Source organism: Podarcis filfolensis (genome assembly GCF_964270895.1).
Source record: "Podarcis filfolensis genome assembly, chromosome: 1".
NCBI lineage: Eukaryota > Metazoa > Chordata > Lepidosauria > Squamata > Lacertidae > Podarcis > Podarcis filfolensis.
This window is the reverse complement of record NC_139604.1, coordinates 124,061,331-124,078,312: the sequence shown is the minus strand read 5'-3', so window position 1 is coordinate 124,078,312 and position 16,982 is coordinate 124,061,331. Positions and strand designations below refer to the sequence as shown.

General features: G+C 47.7%; 1 protein-coding gene across 9 annotated transcripts in view; it reads left to right on the top strand.

Annotated features, from left to right (window-relative positions):
* Positions 1 to 16,982, top strand: part of CEP170B (centrosomal protein 170B) — an 85,509-nt gene that overhangs the window by 46,799 nt on the left and 21,728 nt on the right. For 6 of the 9 annotated variants that reach the window (XM_083609880.1, XM_083609883.1, XM_083609884.1 and 3 more), the window contains exons 7-13: positions 973 to 1,089; positions 1,630 to 2,106; positions 3,642 to 4,411; positions 5,320 to 5,499; positions 7,140 to 7,275; positions 8,389 to 10,161; positions 16,371 to 16,617. In XM_083609880.1, the coding sequence (XP_083466006.1) occupies positions 973 to 1,089; positions 1,630 to 2,106; positions 3,642 to 4,411; positions 5,320 to 5,499; positions 7,140 to 7,275; positions 8,389 to 10,161; positions 16,371 to 16,617 (3,700 nt within the window). The remainder of the gene's footprint in view (positions 1 to 972; positions 1,090 to 1,629; positions 2,107 to 3,641; positions 4,412 to 5,319; positions 5,500 to 7,139; positions 7,276 to 8,388; positions 10,162 to 16,370; positions 16,618 to 16,982) is intronic. The other 3 variants (XM_083609886.1, XM_083609887.1, XM_083609888.1) reach the window with 1 other exon arrangement.

Below are 16,982 nucleotides of genomic sequence, written 5' to 3'. Positions count from 1 at the left end.
ACCCCGACGGACAGGCGGAACCAGAGGCGGAAAGAACAGAGGAAGAGGTGGAGCAAGGCTAGAGTCTTAAACTGGTGTCTGGGGGAGGAGATTCAGACGGAGCATCAGCGATCTAGAGTTTGAGATGTAGAGCTGCACGCTGCGGCTCTGGAAGTGAAACTGAACTTCAATAAAGACTTTCGTACTTAACGACGAAGCGGCGTTGGTCCTTTGTGAGCTGGGACCTCGGGCAGCTCTGACAGTATGTAACCTGAGGCGTATGTAACCCGAGGTACCACTGTATTGGTAATACATTGTTAGCATCAGGACTTGTCAACAGCCTGGTTTTAGAAAGACTTGGAAAGGGCGTCCTTATTGAACTGACTTAACAAAGTTTGGCAGTTGGCCCTGACAGAGAAATTGACCAAACAAAATACCACTAGCTGAAGTACAGAGACGCAGAGACTCATTTAAAACTCACCGGTACTGTTTTAATGAATAATAATAAAGAACTTCTGCAGGCAATCGAGACTTTTTTGGTTGGTCTTTTTCTGCAGGCAATCAAGACTTTTTTGGTTAAATAATAGTCCACGTTTTGGACTTCTGACTGTGTGCTATGCTGTGTTTTCAGTATATGCCTTGCAATGATTTTTTTAAAAAAATTAAAAATAAAAATCAAGTTACATACGTGTCTTCAAGTGAACCATGATTTAGCTTGCCAGGTATTCCAAATAACCAAGATTTGGAAGCAAGGTTTGCATTTGGTAGCACCATTTAAAAGCCAGTCTGACTACTTCAGAAGCCTAAGCGGTGAGCAGTTGGTTTATGGAACACTTTTCATTAAATATTTTCATTAAATATTGTTGCCCTTAGTTTTCTAAAAGGTGTCTTTTGGAGTAGGTGTCCCTTTGCCACCATCTTGAACTTGATAGCAATAGCTGCCAGCAAACTAATGCTGCCTTTTGTGTGTGTGTGTGTGTTGTCTACCTCCAGAGACGACAACTACTTACCGCACACCCCTTTACGGCCAGCCATCATGGTGGGGGGAAGATGATGAAAACAACAAGTTGGAGTCAGCAGATGACAGAAGGCAAGAAGAGCCGTATCCAGGTAAATATACCTGCTGCTTCTCTTTTCAACAGTTAAGGGTGAATAGTGTGAATAGAAACTTTACATAACTGTGACTTTATTGAATTGCATTAATTCATTTTGAGTAATTTGCTGGTGTTGTGTGCTTTAACTGTATGCTACTGTGTTTGGTTCATTTTATTTATTTCAAACAATTTATATACCGTTTGATTGTAGGGGGGACTTCGAGGCAGTTTACAAAAAAGATAAAGCAATAAAATGATCACTAAAAGATTTGCAACCATATTTTAAAACCTACAGAAAGTTAAAACTGCAATAGAATAGACTGAAACAGATTCAAACTCATAGAAACTTTCAAAACTTCTACGTAGACTTTGATTTTGATATTGTGATGTTTGCTGTTGGGTTTTTAAATGTTTTTTTGTGTTGTGATTGTTGTGAGCTGCTTTCTGCTCTGCGTTTGTTGTTGGAAAAGTGGAAGGCAAGTATTAAATAAATAAAAATAAAAAGCTTTGATGTCAAATTAAAAGAATAAATAATACTTCCCCCTTTACCCCACAGAGAGAACAAAAGACATAGGTCAACACGGAGAGGAAATCAATGGGAACATCACCGGCTACAGCGATCCTCAAGGCGACTCTGTCTACGCCTTCCGAAGGGAGCCTAGTTACTTTGAAATCCCAACGAAAGAATTCCAGCAGCCGGTGAAAACTCCAGAGGCCCAGGTCCACGAAATCCCCACCAAAGACGTTGACGCGGTGGCGTTGCCCGTTGTGCAGAGCCACGCCTCTTTCACCATAGAGTTTGACGACTGCACCCCGGGTAAAATAAAGATAAAAGATCACGTCACCAAATTTTCGCTCAGGCAGAGAAGGAACCTCGGCAAAGAAGCCGGACACGCGGAAATGATCTCAGCAGAGAGCAAAGTGGCCGACTGGCTGGTGCAGAACGACCCGAGTCTCATGAGGAGGCCGTCCCCGGGAGAGGACGTGTACAGTACGAAAAGCGACCTCCCAGTTCACGTCAGGACTCTGAAAGGTAAATGCCAGTTTTGCTAGAGTTGCTAGCTGTGGCCCAGGGCGTTCGTTGGCTATAGATGCCTTCCTTATTCTTCTTTGAAGGGATGGGGAGCATTTGAAATTACAGACGTTTGGAATGTGAACTTGCACAGTTTGGAAATCCCCGCTGCATTGTGAACTTGAGTTTCATTCTCTGCATTAGGCCCTTGTTCGTCATGGGGTTTGTCCTGCTACCGGCCGTCTTTCTGTTCCATTTCTCCCATCCTTCCAAGGATACTCTTCCCAAAGCGAGGGAGGAGTTTCTTGGATCTGGATGGTCTTGCTTTTGGGTGCGCAAGAAATCTTGCAGGTCTGCTTATGCTAGTGAGCATGCTCGGGAGCATCATCCCGCCAGGGTTCATAGGATTTGTAGTGTCCTGTGCATAGCTGTCAACCGTCCCTTATTTGACGGGAAACTCCCTTATCCCAGCGCCATGTCCCGCTGCTGTCCCTTATTGATGATGTCCCTTAAATTTCCTGGGTTTCAAAGGAAGCCGCTCCTCTCCCTCCCTCCCTGCCGGCCAGGGAGGAGGGAGGCTCTAACTGTGTTGCTTGGCTGCTTTGCTCACCCAATAAGGAGTCTAAGAACGACTGGGGGATGGAGCTTGCATGCCTTGTGCCGATCAAATCGGCTGCATTGCCTGGGGAATCGCCTTTGCTCAGTGCTTCCCAGCAGAGAGGTGACGGTGGTTTTCCTTCCTGCGTCCCCTTTGCCGGGTTGCTGCACTGTGGGAACCACCGCTTGAGGCTTCGTTTGGCTTCTGAGCCTTTGGCTCAGAAGTTGAACATACCTGTGCTTGGAAAATCCCTTGTTTTGGCTGCTGATCCCTTATTTTCGAGGCTGCTAGTCCCTTATTCTCAAATCTGTAAGTTGACAGCTATGGTCCTGTGACTCCTCACAAACATGAACCAGGAGGCACAGAAAGCCATGAACCCCAGCAGCAGATGTTGTCTACCTTTAAACAGAAGTCTGCAAGACCATTTGTGGTCTCAGTGAGTCCTCTCTGCCAGGAGTTTGCCTGTCCTTTGTAAGCATAAGTCTGCTTGGAAGTGGGGACACTGGCAAGGAAGGGGAAGGGTTGCTTTCCTTGTATCCCTCCACCCCGAAAAGATTAGAAGCCCTTCTGGGGGACAGTTCACTGAGTAAGCTCACAAAAAAACAAGTTGTTTCCCAAGGGAAATAAACTGTGTGCATGGTTAAACCATGGAATTCACATTCTCAAGATGTAGGTATGGCCACCGACTTGGATGGCTTAAAAAGAGGAGGGGACAAATTCATGGAAGATAAAGCTGTCATTGGATAATAGCTGCAATGACTATGTTCTGCGTCTCCTGCTGCAGGCAGTATTCCTGCAAATCCCAGTTGCTGGGAATCGCAAATGGAGAGAAAGTGCTTTGGCCACCCAAGTCCTGCTTGCAGGATTAGATGGGCTCCTCTGTTGATGTTTGGGGCAGTGGCACAGCAGTAAGTACTCTCTGTCCCAGGACAACTCTAATTGCATATCCACTTTGCAGGGAACAGGCATGAAGATGGAACTCAGAGTGACTCTGAAGACCCAGTAGCCCCCAAAGAGGATGAGACTCCTAGTAAAGAACATCTGGCTGAGCAAGCCCGGCTCCAGCGCCAGATCCGCCGCGACCCCCAGGAGATGCTCCACAACCAGCAGGCCTTCGTCATCGAGTTCTTTGACGATGACACGCCTCGGAAGAAGAGGTCGCAGTCCTTCACGCACAGCGGCCAGTCCAACCAGAACGACGTGGACCCCGCCTTGAAGACCAAGCTTGAGAAGCGCAAGATTACCGTCCCCGCGGAGAAACCGGGGAGCTCTGTGCTCTCATCCCATCTGCCTGCGGCGGGAACCAAGGGGCCAAGCAACTCTTTCACAGCCCCCAGAGCCGGATCCTTTAAGCGGGAGAAGACGGAGGAGCGGATCAGCTCCTCGTCGTCGTCGAGGACCTCTGGAAAGAACCATGGCAGCGTGGGGAGAAAGTCGAAGATCGCTCAGGATTTTGCTGCCGAGTGTTTAAGGGAGAGCTCTCAAGCTGCGAAGGCTAGTGTTGAGAAGCCAGCCCCGACACCGGCGCCGCTCACCCCGCGGGTTGTAGTGCCGCCGCCACCACCACCAGCACCCGAAATAGTCCCTGAGCCAGTGGCTGCCGATCCTAAGTTGGTCAAAGCGAGGAAGCAAGAGGAAGACGACAGCTTGAGTGAAACGGGCACGTATACCATTGAGACGGAGTCGCAAGATAAAGAAGTCGAAGAGGCTCGGAAAATGATCGATCAGGTGAGCCTGCCGTTCTTCGGAAAATTGAACTTTGTGTTGTTTGGCCCCCTTGATAGTTGCAGCAATTGGTGTAAACAGAGCAAGGCCCAGGGCAAATGTAATCATCATCATCATCATCATCATCATTATCATCATAATTTTTATTTATACCCAGCCCTCCCCAGCCAAGGGCTCAGGGCGGCTAACAAGCAATAATAAAAATAAGTTGAATGAATACAACTTAAAAACAAAATTAAAATACAACATTAAAATATTGAAACATTAAAATATTAAAATGTAGCCTCATCGCAGGAGGAGAAAGGAAAAGAAAAAAGAAAGAGGGGGAGGGAATCAAATTGGCTCCAAGCCAAAGGCTAGGTGGAACAACTCTGTCTTACAGGCCCTGCGGAAAGAAATCCTGCAGGGCCCTGGTCTCATGAGGCAGAGCGTTCCACCAGGCCGGAGCCAGAGTTGAAAAGGCCCTGGCTCTGGTTGAAGCTAATCTAACTTCCTTAGGGTCTGGGACCACAAGGGTGTTGTTATTTATGGACCTTGAGGCTCTCCGTGGGGCATACCGGGAGAGGCGGTCCCATAGGTACGAGGGTCCTAGGCCGTGAAGGGCTTTAAAGGTCAAAAGCAGCACCTTAAATCTGACCCTGTACTCCACCGGGAGCCAGTGCAGCTTGAAAAGCACTGGGTGAATATGCTCCCATGGCAGAGACCCCGTGAGGAGCCTCGCTGCAGCATTCTGCACCCGCTGAAGTTTCTGGGACAGCTTCAAGGGCAGTCCCGCGTAATTACAGTAGTCAAGCCTGGAGGTGACCGTCGCATGGATCATGCATCACAAATCTAATGCTTGTTGACCTCGTGGATAGGATATTCACTGTTTTGTTCTCAGCTGCCTCTCCCCCATCTCTTGGGTTTATCAGGTGTTTGGCGTTTTGGAGTCTCCGGTATTTTCCAGAATTTCCCCTGCTTTCAGGCCCGTCATAAAAGGTGAGAAGGAGGAGCTGGCTCACTTGATGGGCGAAAATGGCTCAAGTCCCAAGGTTACCATGATGCAGGTCATCGCTTCCAAAGTTGCCAGTGAGCATCACGCGGAGATGCAGGTACAGTAAATGTGTGAAGGGCCCAGCTCTCACTTTGACTTTCCTTGCACTTGAGGGCAACTCGCATGCCTATTTCTGGCCCTCGTGGACTGCGAAGGTTTTGTTTTGTTATTTACTGAACAAAATTGTAGACCTCATTGACCTCAAACGAAAGACCTGTAAGCGATTTAGAAAAAACTTGTTAAAAATACCTATAGAAGCAAACCTTTAAAAACAAGTTGCACGAAAAAAGACTAGCAGTTTTATTAGAGGTGAAAGTAAGTGAGCGAGACTTTGCTAGTAACAATCACTATTTGTTCCCAAGTATTGCGCGGTGAATAATGCGGAAGCTCTGCCTGCAGGCTTGCAACCTAATGGAACTGTAAATCTTGCTAAATCGCCCAAGGCAGTTTGGCGACGGTGCAGGCTTTGCAGAAGAGATCAGGGAACAAGACTTCAGTGCCCTTCATAGCTTGTTACTCTTCTCCATGCTTTGCAGGAATAGACTAAATTATGTGAAATAAGCAGATATATTTGCATCATTTATACGGGTAGCAGAGTTTAGCGCTTTCCTGAGCCTAGGTGGAACAGAGGGCACACACAAGCCCTGCCTGCATGTTGAAACCTTAATCATTTAAAATTACCAAACAACAGTTAATTAGCTAGCTTTTGGCACCTGCTAAAAACTTCTTTGTTCGGCAAGCCTGCCCAGGCATGCAATTTGATTATAGATCTGTATCTATGTTCTAAAGCTATTGATTTTGCTTATATTTTGATATGATTTCATGTCAATTTGATTTTATCAGCATTTTCAACAAATATTTTATATTGCTCTGTATCCAGGTTTCCCAAACTTTGTTCCCCAGCTGTTTTTAGACCACAACTCCCATCTTCCCTAGCTAGCAGGACCACAATGGTCAGGGATGATGGGAATTGTAGTCCCCAAAAAACCCAAAACAGATGCAGATCTAAGTTTGGGAAACCCTGCTCTACCTAAACCACTAAGAGCCTTTTGTTGAGTTAATCAGTGTATAGATCTTTTCCAATAAATGAAATAAATAAGTGAATATAATCCGGTTGGATCCAAATTTTGCTTACATCTGAGTAGGCACGTAGGGTTGAATTCAACATTGCACATTAGCATCATTCCATCGGCTCAAAAATTTCTGTGTGCCAAATCTCCCCTCCCCTCCCTCTGTGCGCTGTTCTGCACATTCTCCCACCCACCCCAAGCCAGTTTGGAGGGGGAGATCGGGGAGGAGGAAAGCCCCATTGTGATAGCAGAACTTCTGCCAGCTCATGCTAGCACAAATAATTACTTGAGTCTTGCCCCATAACGTTTGCTTGTTTTCTGTAGACATCCTCAGGCAATGATGGGTTGTATCCAATTGTACACTGCCCTGGGATCTTTTTTTAATGAAGGGTGATTTTGAGTTTTTCAAGATAAACCAAACAGACAAATAGCGCTCCTCTGGTTGCAGAAGGCTCGTGGATCCAGGTATCAGTTCTCTTCAAGGATTATATATTGCCATAGCATAGCATTTCCTGCTGGGAATTGAGCCGTAGCAAATGTAGCCAAAAACAAAATGGCCAAATACTGTGCATTATGGCGAGAGTTTGTATGAACGGTGTGGGATTTCCCCTCCTCTCTCTACTTGCAGTTACCACTGGCATCTCAAGGTGGTCAGAAATGGGTATCGAGATGGGCAAGCCTTGCAGATAGCTATACAGACTCAGGATCTGCTCCTGGAGTTGGGGACGCTCACCTGCAGGGCCCCCTCTCTCAGGCTGGCATAGGTAAGTACAGCACCTGGCATCATTTTCACATTGCCAAAGGACTTTACCTAAAAAGGGACAGGTGACAAGCGCCCCTGGTTCTCTTTCCTCTTTCTGCTGCTTAGGCCCAATGTTCTATTCTGAGAGGTCTGGAGGGGGCAACACGAGAACGGGCCTTTTCTGCAGTGGCCCCCTGTTTGTGGAATGCTCTCCCCAGGGAGGTTCAGCTGTTGCCTTCATTATACACCTTTAGGCGCCAGGCGAAAACATTCTTCTTCAACCAGACCTTTGGTTGATTGACATCCAGTGCCCTTTTAAATGGGTTGTGGGCGAGGGGGTTATTGGTTTCTTTTTGTTCTTATTTTTATTGTGTACAGTGGTACCTTGGTTTTTGAACAGAATGCGTTCCGGGAGTCCGTTTGACTCCCAGAACCGTTTGAAAACCAAAGTGCGGCTTTCAATTGGCTGCAGGAGCGTTCTGCAGCAAATCAGAAGCTGCACCGGATGTTCGGCTTCTGAAAATTGTTTGAAAACCAGAACACTCACTTCTGGGTTTCGATCGTTCGGGAGCAAGTTTGTTTGGGAGCCAAGGCGTTCGGCTTCCAAGGTATGACTGTATTTTGTGTTTTTTATGTTGCAATTTTATGTTGTAAACTGCCCTGAGATCTTTTGATGAAAGGTAGTATATCATCATCATCATCATTACTAAACTTTTTTTGTTGTCTTCGGTAAATGTATTTTCTTTTTTTAATATATTTTTATTGGGGGTTTTTTAACATATCATTTCCAACAATCATAACATAACTTCTTATCTTATACAATGTTTTAGACTTCCGTCAACGCCTCTGATGATTTTTCGTTCTTTATCACTTATTCTGCATTTCTTAATTTCTCTATTACTCTTAATTATTATTAACTAATAATTCTCCTCATAGTCTTTCTTGCAATATTTCAGATAATCCTCCTTACAAAACTTCTTGCAGTCCTACTAGCGTAATCTGTTCATTACTTTTCAAATAGTTCGTATATTTACTCTAGTCTTCTAAGAATCTCTGATCCCGCAGGTTTCGAACCCTTCCTGTTAATTTATCTAGTTCTGCATAGTCTCAGTAAATGCATTTTCATTCCCCTTAGAAAAGGACTGCGGTCCCAGAGTGGCAGAGTCTGAGAGCTCCTTGGCGTTACGGACGAGGCGTCTTCTTCCTCAGCTCCCTCCTGGTGACAAGCCAGAAAGCCCAACGCCAACCATTTTGATTTGTCCAGAGGCATATTCCGACGTTTCACCAAGGAACGTTGCTAACAGCCACGTAGCAGAAATGTTTGTGGATCCTGCCAGCCGACTGGTGGTTCGGGAAGATTTGGATCCCGATAGCCTTAGTGACGCCAGCAAATCTGACGACGGATTTGGCTTGGAAAAACGCAGGAAGAGCCACAACAGCACCAAAACATTGGAGCAGAACCAGGGAAAGGCAGAAAACGTGAAAGCCAAAAACCACCAGCACACGGTGCCGAAACTTTCAGGTCTGAGAGCTTCCAGCGACCCGCTGTCGACATCTTTCTATATTGGCGACGAGGAAGAGGAAGTCGGGGTTCCTTCGAAACTTCCTTCCAGCATTTCTCCTACTCAGGCGGAAAAAGAAGAGGCTCTTTTCAAGTGTGGGAAGCCGGCGGCCAAAGGTGTCAGCAATACCTATGTCAGCTCCAACGGGAAAATGGTGATTTCGTTGCACCAGGGGCTTCCGCTTCCGGAGCAAGAAGTCGCGGCTGCGAAAGAAGTGTCGTCCTTCGTCCGGCAGGAAAGCTTTACCAAAGAGAAATCGAGCAGCAACGTTCCTCAAAACCGGCTGCCGCATATCTCAAGCCACCCTCTGCTCAAAGATCTCGATGTCACCCGAGCAAATCGCATGGACTATAACCCAGACACCCACCTCCTCCTTAAAGATACCGAAACTGCCCTGGCAGCCCTGGAAGCCAAAATACTCTGCCAAACCAACCAGCTTGACACTCTGGAGAATTCCCCGGGGCAGTTGGAAGACTCCTTGTCCGGAGAATCTGACGTGGACACGGCTAGCACCGTCAGCTTGGTGAGTGGCAAAAACTTACCCAGCCACTCGCCAAAGGGCAAACCCGTGACAACCTCGCAAAAAGAGAAGACTTCTCCCACGCCTTCTGCCCAAGATCAGAGTCTTCAACCCAGCGCAAGGGAGAGGCTTTCAGAGAAGCGGAAAACTCTTCCGCTTGAGACAGGGAGCAAAGGCGAAAACGCGAGACGCTTCCAAGTTAAGCGTAGCCCAGGGACGGGGGGCTCCCTGGACTATACAGATGATGAACGAAGTAGCAGCCTCCCATATCTGCCGGCGAATGAAATCGCCTCATCTGACCATGAGCAATCCACCTCGAGGCCTATCTCCAGGAAGAAGCCCTTCTCGCAGTCCACCAAAGAGGAGCACAGCAAAGTGACGCCCACGGTGCAAAAGATTCAGCAGGTTCTCACCAGGTCCAATAGTTTGTCTACCCCGAGGCCCACCAGAGCCTCCAAACTTCGCCGGGCCCGGCTGGGGGACACCTCAGACAACGAGAGCGCCGATACCGAGAAAGCGACGCCTCACCACGAAGGCACAGCGGCACCTTCCAAGCAGCCGGCAGAGGCCAAGAAGCTGTCAAGGCTTGACATCCTGGCCATGCCAAGGAAACGGGCGGGGTCTTTCACCGTGCCGAGCGACTCGGAGAGCGCACCAGCCAGGCCGACGTTCTCTGGGCGCAGCGCCGAGTCCTATTATTCTACCCGGAAGCCCCCCGTGTCGGAAGCCAGGAACGCCGCTAGGAAAACGGCGGCGGCAGTCGCTGCTTCGAAGCAGCCTTTCAGCAGGACACGCTCCAGCAGTGTCAAATACTCCTCTTCTTCTAGTGAGTAACTGTGTGTGTGTGTGGAGTGCTTAATTCTGCCATTGCTTGGAGGTAGAGCATCTGTTTTGCGTGCAGAAGGTCCCCAGGTTTGATCCCCGGCATCTCCAGGTAGGGCTGGGGAAAAGTCACCTATCTGAAACGGCGGGGGGCTGCTGCCAGTCAGTGTAGACACCACTAAACTACATGCACACAAGAGTCTGACTGTGCAGGGGTTCCCAAACTTGGGTTTCCAGCTGATTCTGGACCACAACTCCCAGGGATTGTGGGAACTGGTAGTCCAAAAACAGCTGGAGACCCAGGTTTGGGAAACCCTGGACTATGCTATAAGGCAACTTCCTATGTTTCCACATGTATTGTTAGGATTTTAAAAAAATTCCAAGCCAGAAGAAAACAATTTGGAAATAAATCTGCAGCCCTTTGCAATGGATACAGAGCCCCGTACTTTTTATTAATCGCTGGGATTTTATAACCCAAAGAGAGTTGCCTTCTCCCTTGGTTTGTATCTGTGGTGAACGTTGGCTGCCATTGCAATTCAGAAGCTCTGATAGCCCAACATCTGGTAATTCTGTAGCATTACCCTGCTTGATAGCTTCCTGAATCATCTGGTGGTATAGACAGAAAACGCTGAACTGGGTGGACTCTTGGCTTGTTCCAATAAGGTAATTATTATATACTCTCAGTGCCCTTGCTTTGAATGGTTCTGTGACCTCTGAATACTCACTAGCTGCTTGTTCTTACGTCAGGCTTGCCTCGTCGCCTGTGGTGAGTACAGATCTTCTCCTGGCAACCAGACAGGGGAACTTGCGGAATTGCAGGAAGGTTAGAGTTTGAAACTTTTCAGCCAGCAATGTGCTAATCAGTCACAAGCATTGCTTAGGCTAGTAAAATACTTGGGGACCAGCAATTTTTGCAGAACTTTCTTTCCGCAAGGCTATCTTCAGTAGGTTTTTTTTTTTTTTTGCTCTACGGAAAGTCAGATCTTCAGAGGAAAATGTTTTGTATGTCAGTTTTGGGTGGGTGGGACACAATACATGTAATCATTAGGATTTTAACTTTTTGACTCCCCCCCCCAATTTCCTGTATCATAAAGGGATGAACTTTTGCTTAGAAACACTGAAAAACGATTTCTTGATTTCGGGGTGACCTTTCTTTTCAAAAGATTTGGAAATGACAGTTCATTCCTTTGTTTTTAGGGGAAAGTTCATCTAACTAATCTACAGGAACACGAAGTTGTAAAAATGGTTTATAACCCTAGTAATCATATGTCTTGTCAGACGTTTGCAAGCTGCAGGAGTCACCCTGCATTAATTCCCCATTGAACATGGGGGAAATAGTCCATCTGACGTAGAGCACAGCTGGGGAATGTCTGGCCCTCCAGGTGTTCTCGGGACACAGCTTCAAACAACCCTGGCCATTGGCCATGCTGACTGAGGCTGATAGGAATGGGACTCCCAACAGCATCCTGCAAACTGACCTCCTGCTCCTCCCAGGAGTTAATGCCTATTACTTTTCATTCAGCACAAGCACAAACTGAGATGGCGGGAAGTTCCTTTGACCTGATGCACTCCTAGCGGCTGAGCCCTGGGTGATGCAGTTCCTTTTAATTTATGAGTAGCTGCTGCTTGCTGCTGGATAATGCTTAAGCCGTTCACCACTCCAATGATTTAAACTTTGCAGATGACATTGTGATTTAATGGTGCTGTGTGCATAATAAAGCAGGGATCGCAGTGTGCATTGTTGGTACTGCAGAGCTGAAGTGGTTTAATCGCCATGACTTCCCTCGAGGAACCCTGCGACTCACCGCCTGGCGACACCGCCGAGTCGCTTTGCCGAGAGACGACGGCCCATCCTAACCGTGCCTAATCTTGTTCCAAATGAATTGGTTTTGTCTTCCATTTCCTTTGCCCCAACGGCTAACCGGGTTTTAGTGCCAAATTAACCTTGGGAGTTACTACGCATCAGTATACGACTAACACGACTAACCTACTAATTCCACAGGGGTTATGGACCTTGTGCAGGTGTTAGGCTTGGTTCTCGTGTCATATATGGTGCCAGGTGTGGGACACATAAGGGCAGGCCCTGGCGGAAAGGCAGTGCCTGCAAAACCCTTTGGGCAGCACATCCCAAGTGCCGACAATTAGCTTGTTTTGGGGCTGTGCAGAAGCGCTTTGCAAGCCCTGTGCTTGTCACATGGGGAGCACTGAGCATGGGGCTTGCAAAGTGATCCATGCTGCGCTTGCAAAGCCCCTTTTGGCCAAGCCTCGTCCTTACCTTTCCCATGCCTGATGTCATACAAAATATCAGAGGTGGAGCATGTTGGTCGTGCTTCGGCTGAAACAGCCTTTGGGGCCAAATGGGGAGGGCTGAAGGGCCCAATTTGGCTCATGGGCTGGAGGTGACCCACTGTTTACACTCACACTCAGAGTCTGGGAGAGGAGCTTGTGGCTGCTTTGCTCCTCGCTGCTTGTCCCACTGTTGTGCTGAGCTATGCCACGCTTTGCCTTAGCATGCCTTCCAAAGCCAGCCTTGTGGATTAGCTCTCCCCAGGCTCTCTCAGGGGTAGAACATCTGCTTTGTACACAGGAGATCCTTGGTTCAATCCCGGCATTGCCAGGAGAGAACCCTGCCTCAGTTCTTGGAGACTCAGTCGGTGTAGACAATAATGAGCTAGATTGACTCAAATGGTCTGATTCAGTTTAAGGCAGTTTCATATGTTCTTGTGGGCTCTGCGCAGCAGCCGAATGACCAGGGGTGAGCAAAGCGGTCGCAATCTCCTCTACCAGAGCCTGTGCAAGAGCACTAAGCCAAGGTTTGGTGTGCTGTGCTGTGCAAAACAGACCACAATGTTCCAGCTTCCCAGTTATGTGTCTTTTTTCTCATGAGCAAATGGATAAGAGAAAAAAAGTCAACGTGGAGAAATGTAAACACCGCACTGTTGCTGCAAAAGCACCTGATAATCACTTATTAGAATTGGTGCACTCTGATAAAGCACAATAACTTTGAAGAGCCCCATGCTCTTTTCCGTCGCCTGGGAAAAGAATTTCCAGGGAAACAAAATGAGTGGTTTCTCTCCCCTTGACCAGGAACATCTGTTTTGGGTGTAAAAGGGTGTTGCCTGTAAACTGCAGCCAAATGTGGCATGTAAATGCTGCAGGGCAAACCCAGGGATCTCATGGAAATAATTATGACCATGAACATGATGTGAGCAATCTCCAAATGGGGCTGCCCTTCTGGTTGAAGTTTCCTCTTTCACTTGGCTGAGCTTGTTTACACAGTCAGTAATCCCGAGGCAATTAATACTCATGGAGTTGTTAAATGGTGTGCATGAAGCAAGTCAAAAGTAAGGGAAGATCCCTCTGGAACCACCAGGCCTCTGAATTTGCCACTGTTCTATCTCGAGGCAAATAACCGCATATAGTAACTTAGCATGGCTGTTTCGTTGGGTGTCAAGAGATGCAGCGGAAGTTCAGGGGGAAGGCCCCTAGCTCAGTGGTAGAGCACCTGCTTGGCATGCAGAATGTCCCAGGTTCTATCTGCAGCAAGAAGGCTAGGAAAGACCCCTGTCTCCTGAAGCCCTGGGAGAGCAGTTTCCAGTCAGAGTTGACAATAATAGATGGGCCAGTGATCTGGCTTGCTGGAAGGCAGCTTATGATATTTGGAAAGAACCTTCTCCAACGTGGTGCCTTCCACATATTTTGGGCTACCCCAGCCAGCATTGTGCAAATTTCAATCAGGAGATCTTTTATGGAACAGACTCATAGAATTATAGAGTGGTAGAGTTGGAAGGGACCCCAAGGGTTATCGAGTCCAACCTCTGTAATGCAGGAATCTCGGCTAAAGCATCCATGACACATGGCCATCCAACCACCCTTGGGAGGTTGTGGACTCTACTTCCTTGGAGGTTTCTAAGCAGAGGTTGGACGGCTGCCTGTCATGGATGCTTTAGTTGAGATTCCTGCATTGCAGGAGGTTGGACCAGATGATCCTTGTGGTCATTTCCAACTCTACCATTCTATGATTTTATGATGCCTTCGGGGCTGATGGGAGTTGTTGTCCAAAACATCTGAAGGGTACCAGGTTCAGGAAGGCTTTTTTGGAATGTAAGTAATAATAATAATAATTTATTATTTATACCCTGCCCATCTGGCTGGGTTTCCCCAGCCACTCTGGGTGGCTTCCAACAAAGTATTAAAATACAGCAGTCAGTTAAACATTAAAAGCTTCCCTAAAGAGGGCTGCCTTCAGATGTCTTCTAAAAGTCTGGTGGTAGTTCTTCTCTTTGACATCTGGTGGGAGGGCGTTCCACAGGGTAGCAGGTGCCACTACTGAGAAGGCCCTCTGCCTGGTTCCCTGTAACTTGGCTTCTCGCAGTGAGGGAACCGCCAGAAGGCCCTCGGAGCTGGACCTCAGGGTCTGGGCTGAACGATGGGGGTGGAGATGCTCCTTCAGTAAGCAGGCCATGAGTAGTATGATGGCGCTCCAGCTTTAGGGACCCTGGCCTAAATCAGGGTGGGGAAACTGCCGAGAAGGGAAATAGTCCAGTGGTGTAGAACATCTGGATTGCATGCAGAAGGTCCCAGATTCAATTCCTGGCCTCTTCAGTTAGAGCTGGGAGAAACTCCCTGCCAGAAACCCTGGAAAGTGCCCCTGCCAGTCAGTGAAGACGACAGTGAGATAGATGGACCAAATGTACTCACTCGTATTCATCTTCATCTGTTTATTGGGAGGAAAGTGTGTTTGGATGTACCTGATGCAAGCACCTCAACCCCTCTACTCCCCACCCTTTATACCATTTGTGCCCATCACTAAATTTGAGAACCACTGGATTAAGGACGACAACACTGGATCTCTGTAAACAGACCAGGGGTTTCCTGAGTGTGTAAACAAGCCAGCTGTTTCTGCTCTCCATCTTGGAAGTCCTTAACCTGTGTGGAAATGAAGTCACCTGAACTGGTGGTTTGCTGAGGGGGGACACCTGGAAGTCTAACCTGCCTGACGGTTCCTCCTGGGGCCTCCTGTGCATGTGGCGATTCAGGACCACACCCCACGCTGGAAAATTCCTCCAGTGGAAGGCGCTTCCGTACAGGGATTCACGCGAGGTGCCTTCCACACAGGAAATTTGTAGCATGAGCGTATACATTTTGCCACCATAGAATTGCAGGAACCTTCTCTGTTGCGACTGGTTAATTTGTGGAAGCGGAGGGCGGGTACAAATGGCCATTTTGCCAAAAAAATTATCACACGTCTGCACCTGATCTGTGGTAAAAAAATTCTCCTTACTATTTGACTGGCTGGTGGAAATGGCCCTCCACTGTTGCTGCGACCACGGGGTAAGCTCTCTCTCCCTGGTTGTTGTGTGGCTGCCTTTATCTTCCTTGCCTTATTCATGTGCCAGAGAAACAAAACTTTAATGTCTGAATAAGAGAGCGATGGGGCTTCACCCTAGACACCGCCCTCAGTATCATCTGCCCGCTCGGCTTCACCCCTCCAAATGTCCGCTAGTCAGGCAGAAATCTGAAGGTGGAGCCAGCTGTCCTCATATAGGTTCCTTGACGGGATCCAAATGGGCATGTGCTTTCATATTCTCACTCGTCTCCCCGCTAATGCTCTTAAGGCAGAAGAGGGGAGCAGGATCTGGCCAACGGGACCAAGTCTGACAGGTTTGTGGGGGAAGCCTAAGAGACCCAGGTTAGACCCTCAGGTTGCCCCTATGCTACAAATGAGCTCCTGTCAAGGGAGCCACATATTTTATTATTTATCTGTTTAAGCAACTTATATGCCGCTTAACTGCAGTACTCCCTTAATCGGTTTGCAAAGGGTGAAAGAAATGAAAACCTGTTAAATCTATAAAATTCCAACGTCAGTTAGAATGCCAGTCAATTAAAGATCAGGTGCGGAAGTGCGATAACGTTATATGGTTGTTGTTGTTGTTTTTTAAAAAAAGGTGGCATCTGTATTCGCCCACAGTAAAAATGCAAACAATTCCATCTTTTTATTCCTCCAAAGTTCTCTGCATTTGGTGGGATGCACAGGAGTTTCCTAGTTCACCTTCCTGCTCCTCCTGCTCCTTGGGCTGTTTTTGCATTCACGGTTTTTTGTTTGTTTCTTAACCTTTTGAAGCCCGTCTCAAAAGTCTTTTTCTTTGCCTTCTCTCCTTCCTATTCTTCTTCCCCACCACCACCGCCCGAAACCAATTCATTTCTTATAAGCTTCAAGGCGGCGGCCGCAGGGCTCAGATTACACTTCCACTTCTGAGGAGGAGTATGGCTCAAACCACAGCTCCCCTAAACACAAACGCTCCCATACTTCAACAGCCACCCAGACGCCCAGGACCCGGGGCTCCGGGCTGAATAAGCAGAAGCACAGCAACAGCAGGGAGACGGAAGACGAAGACTACGACGATCACGACCCCTACAACTTCATCGCGCAGACGGCGGAGATTGCCGAAATCGCCAGGTGAGAGACGGGTTGCGGTGGCATGTTGAGCCGTTGGAACCTAAACCATTGGTGGCACGCTGTGGGTCAGGTGAGAAGAGAAGGTAGGAATGAATGGGGGGGGGGGGGAAAGATTGGTTGTGTAGTGTTATGCAAGGTAGAAAGAGCTGGGCCCAGGGGTCAGCAAACTTTTTCAGCAGGGGGCCCAGTCCACTGTCCCTCAGACCTTGTGGGGGGGCAGACTATATTTTGAAAAAAATAAAAATAAAAAATGAACGAATTCCTATGCACACTGCACATATTTTATTATATTATTACGGCTACAGACCAGTTCCGGCTCACTTACAATATCAGGAAAATCAAAAAACACAACAGGAATACATTGA